General features: G+C 34.8%; 1 protein-coding gene across 1 annotated transcript; it reads left to right on the plus strand.

Moving 5' to 3' along the window:
* Window positions 1-638: 638 nt before the first annotated feature.
* Window positions 639-2,650, plus strand: LOC147851029 (group 2 truncated hemoglobin 3-2-like). Its single transcript, XM_087335531.1, has 4 exons — window positions 639-825; window positions 1,557-1,690; window positions 1,851-1,995; window positions 2,272-2,650. Exons 1-4 carry the CDS (start codon window positions 689-691, stop codon window positions 2,342-2,344), a joined length of 489 nt encoding a protein of 162 aa, XP_087191657.1. The 5' UTR covers window positions 639-688; the 3' UTR covers window positions 2,345-2,650.
* Window positions 2,651-4,716: the final 2,066 nt, after the last annotated feature.

A 4,716-nucleotide genomic window follows, 5' to 3' on the forward strand; every position in this document is an offset into this window, starting at 1 on the left:
CAAAAAGCGTAAGAAGTTGAAGTAAACGAAAAATGAGAGAATCTCACAAGGCAAGGAAAACATGGGGCATATGCTAGAGAAGTCGAGCACAAATGGAAACGACGAGCACGATTGACGAGTTTCCGGGAGGGATCGGGAAGGGAGTGCGGTTTTCCGGGAAGTTTTTGTCGGATGAAAGGAGAGCAATAATAAGGCAAGAAAAAGGAGAGGATCAGAAGAAGAAGAAGAAGAAGACAGGGAAGAAGATGAGTTTTTTTACGGAGGATGGGTGGGCGGACGAATGGATGGACGGAATGGCCAGAAAAAGGAGTCCGTGTGACGACAAAGGTGGTGGGGGCTGGGGCAATGGGGGGTAGAGTTAGGGTTGGTGTGAATTGAAAGCCAGCCATGGCTTGGTTGCGTGTGTGTGTGTGTGTGTGTGTGTGTGTTTATGTAACATGTTGGTAAGCATTATGTCGTTAGAATGACTATATATATGAATGTATGTATGTATGTATATGTATATATGAATATGTGTATATATATGAATGTATGTATGTATGTATATGTATATATGAATATGTGTATGTATATGAATGTATGTATGTATGTATGTATGTATGTATGTATAACAGTATATGTATACCATATATGTAGAGAGAGAGACAGAGCCAGGAAGAGGAACAGAGGTGTCTTTGGCTCTGTACCTATGGAGTCTTTGCAGACAAAAGCCAGTTTATGGAGTGGTGTCTCCCAAGAGGATGCTTTCTCCATCGATGAAGTCAACCTTTACACCAAGCTTGGCCATGAAACCTTTGTCAAGCTATCTACAGAATTCTACAACAGGTACTGTCTCTCCCTCCCCCTCCCTATATGTATTTATGTGTGTATGTATACACGCACATAAATATGTATATGCATATATACAAAAATATTACAAAAAAGCATGTATATATACATGCATAGTGTATGTATGTGATTATCTATATAAGTATTTGCATAAATATGTATGTATGTATGTAATGCCATTATATGTGTAGATGTATTTGTATCACTTATGAGAAAGCAATGATGTAAATAAAGGGAGTTTTTAATTGCTTTCTCATGCCATTCCTGTTATGGAAGAGTATATATATATATATATATGTAAGTATACACTTAATACATGATTTGGAGTGAAAAGGAAGGCTCGGAACTTAATGGACTCCTCATTACTTTGTCTTCAATTGGAAGATTGCAACTTGGAGTATACTGCTTGTGAATCTCTGAGTATTCTCCAGATAGATTTGCAAGTGCTTCTCTTGCAGCTTTAATCTGTTGTTTTTATGTATGTTGGAAATTATGGCCCTTTCACTCAACAATTTGTGTGTACCATGCATATTTATCAAGATTAAGAGACAAAAGTATACCCGATATGCATACCATGACTGATTAGTATGACTGAGTAATGCTCATGAACATTTGCCTGATACTTCTCTGTTATGGTAATTGGATTTCTGATCAAACTCAATGTCTGACTCAGTTGGATCTTTGAATTTATTGTTGAAATGTAAGTGATTGGTCTTGAGTCCTTTCAGAGTTTATGCTGATGAAGACGATGAATCTTTTCGATCTATCTTTGCAAATTCTAATAAGAAGGATGCTATACAAAACCAATATGAGTTTTTCATTCAAAGGATGGGAGGTCCGCCATTATATTCTCAAAGGAAGGGTAAGCCATGCTGTGTGTGTGTATATATATATATATATATATATTATATCATCAGTGCAGTTTTCTGTAGAAATCTAAGGCACATTACAGACATATATAGTAATCTTCAGTGAGTTTTTGTGTAGAAGTATATTGCTTTAAGTAAATTCTACCATCTCAGGGCACCCAGCATTGATCGGACGACACGGTCCATATTCAATTACGAAGGAAGGAGCTCAAAGGTGGCTAGAGCATATGCAAGGAGCCCTTGATAGCATTGAGGAAATTGATACTGACTCGAAAGGACGAATGCTTAACTTCTTCCGGTTGGTTCTCACAAAAGAATTTTAGAGAAATTGATTGGGTTAGCCCTTACTTTTCACAAAATTCCCAAGAAATACCAATTCCATATCTGGAGACATTAAATTACCAGAGAGAAAAAGGATTGTAGGGAGAGGTCCATTACTGGGGAAATAGTTTCGGGAATTTCATGAAAAATGAGGGGTATTTTTTGCAAATATCCTGAATAAATCAATTACCTCTTTAGCTATGTTATTCACAACATTGGGCTAATGTATTTTTGCTTTTGTTTTGCGAACCAGGCATACTGCATTCTTCCTTGTTGCAGGTAAGGAAATGATGGCAAATAGGAATCAAGCTTCGCAAGGAGATTGATACCTTCAAATAATCATATACTAAGCCTTCAAATATTTATGGGATGGAATAACATTAAAGCATGGAATAATCACCATAAAGGCATTTGCTCTGAAAACTGTTGTGGATTTCTATTTTTACACGTTATAAAAATTCTTTAAAATGTACTTGTTATTTCTCTCACATGGTCTTCCATAATCATGCCCCTATGTCGAGGCAAAGAGGCATTTTTCGTTTGCTTTTGAAAATTGGATTGAGAGACTTCAGGAACAATGGAATGACAACCTTATAAAAAATTGAAGTGATAAAAACATTGAAAATGAGCAATAGGCATCGGTATGGAATGGCTTTCATATGGGCAACAACTCAATAAAACCACTGAACATGAATGAAGCTGATGATTTCGCAATTTAGTGGTGGTATTGATTTTTGCTCTTTTTAGTTATGGGTATAGGGACAAAGAAAGAAAGACACAGAGAAAGAAGAGACACAATTCCTTTCAAATTGGGGGCCTGTAATGACCTATGCATGCAAATAAGAGATCATGTCTCAAAATCTTCTCATCTTCGACAGAAACAAAGAGAAATGAGTAAAAACTGGTATCATGTACTGTGGCTATGCCACAACCATTTGGGTGAGGGAATAAACACTTTGGTATTTAGGGAGCTTTTTAAAAAGTAGATATTCATGTGAGTGGATTCATGAGCTCATGTGGAGTGAAGCTTCTGTCTTTACATAATCTCGAACACAGTTTTTTAAAATTGGAGGACTTTTAAGATCAAGCACCATTGCCATTGAAAAGATGGGAAATGATGATCAAGGGTTTAGTGGCATGTGCTTATTCATAAGGTTGCTTCTATGCTCAAGTAGAGAGCATACATATGTGTTTGAGAGGTGGGGGTTGATGCATTTGAGTGGAAATAGTTGCAAGGCTCATTCATGTGATAATTGATGGGTTCATGCGGCAATTGATGATGCAAACGATTGTTGAATAGTTGTGAATGCTTTCACATGGTATAATGTGAGGTGTTTGTCATACCTTTTCAATTTCAAGATCATGCCTATGAATGTGGACTAGGATGAGAAGATGCAATTGGTTCCCAACTTGCATGGTTTATTTGAATGCAATAGCTTTGCAATTTTCCATTCCATTTTGTTTAGTGGCATAATTTGATATTTGTTGTGATGCATCATGATAGAGACCGATTTTGATCTATGGGAGAGAGAGCTAGATTCGATTATTGTCGTCGAATGTCAAAAATGACCTATGAGACCAAAAAGAATAAAAATGATGTATAAATGCATGAATGTAAATTCTTGGTAAAACTCAAAATCAATTATAATGTTAAAATCTCTAACATTGCTCATATATAGCTTAAACCCTACTATTATAGCACTATAGTATATACTCAATCTGACCGCCTAAATTTTTAATAATAAAAGACCTAGAAGCACAATGAACTCATAAACTTAACTCTAAGAAGTCCATAATCAAACAATAAACAATCAACAATGTCTTAAATTGTAGGTATGGACCCAGTTTCAGTTCAAACAGAATCGACCCGTTAAGCCATGGTTATGATTTATCATTTTGAATATAATTAAATAGCTTGGTTTGGTTTTCAAATATCATTGAACTATTTGTCTAATTATACAACTTGATTGATTGGTTTACAGGTTTTTTTATTAACCTTTTTTATTAATGGTTTAATAGAATTAATGTTTTTTGTTTAATGATTTAATTACATTAACTTAAATGCTTGACGAATTTAATGATTATTTGTTTTAATGTTTTTATTACTATTTAATTGTTTAATTAATTTGACTTAGATGGTTTGGTTTAGATTTTTTATTAAATGGTTCATTTTGATTTCAACTTTTTCCTTAAACAGTTTAGGATTAAATAACTTGGTTCTAATGCTTCGGTCAAAATAGCTTTGTAGTTCTTAAACGGTTTGGTTTGGTCTTTGTTAGATATGAATGGCTCGTTAGGTTTCAAGGCCAAGAGACTGAACCAAACCAAACCAGGCCTATGCCTATTAAATTGTACATGCCTACAGCAATTGAAGGACCAGGTTAATTTTGATTAATACAACTTAAATTAGTGAGCACAATTTCACCTTGATTCAATTCAATGTACCAAATTTGAGACAATTTCATTGACATTTGAGATTATGGCCAGCAGTTCTATTGACTTTATAAATGAATTGAAGCATGCTTCTCTTAAAGAAGCAAAGAATAACCATCAACCAAATTAGGAGCACAAGGCTCAAAAAAGGCATTCTGAGAACTATTGTCAAGAAACTAAGAATACAACTAAAAAAATAAAGAAAGAAATGTGATTTTATTTGCACGCATTGTGACAAAAAAGAAAAGAAAAAGTTGCACAAGAA

This window comes from Azolla caroliniana, unplaced genomic scaffold (genome assembly GCF_043228905.1).
Source record: "Azolla caroliniana isolate FFs.n. ecotype wild unplaced genomic scaffold, voAzoCaro1.0.p SCAF_20, whole genome shotgun sequence".
NCBI classification, from domain to species: Eukaryota; Viridiplantae; Streptophyta; class Polypodiopsida; order Salviniales; family Salviniaceae; genus Azolla; species Azolla caroliniana.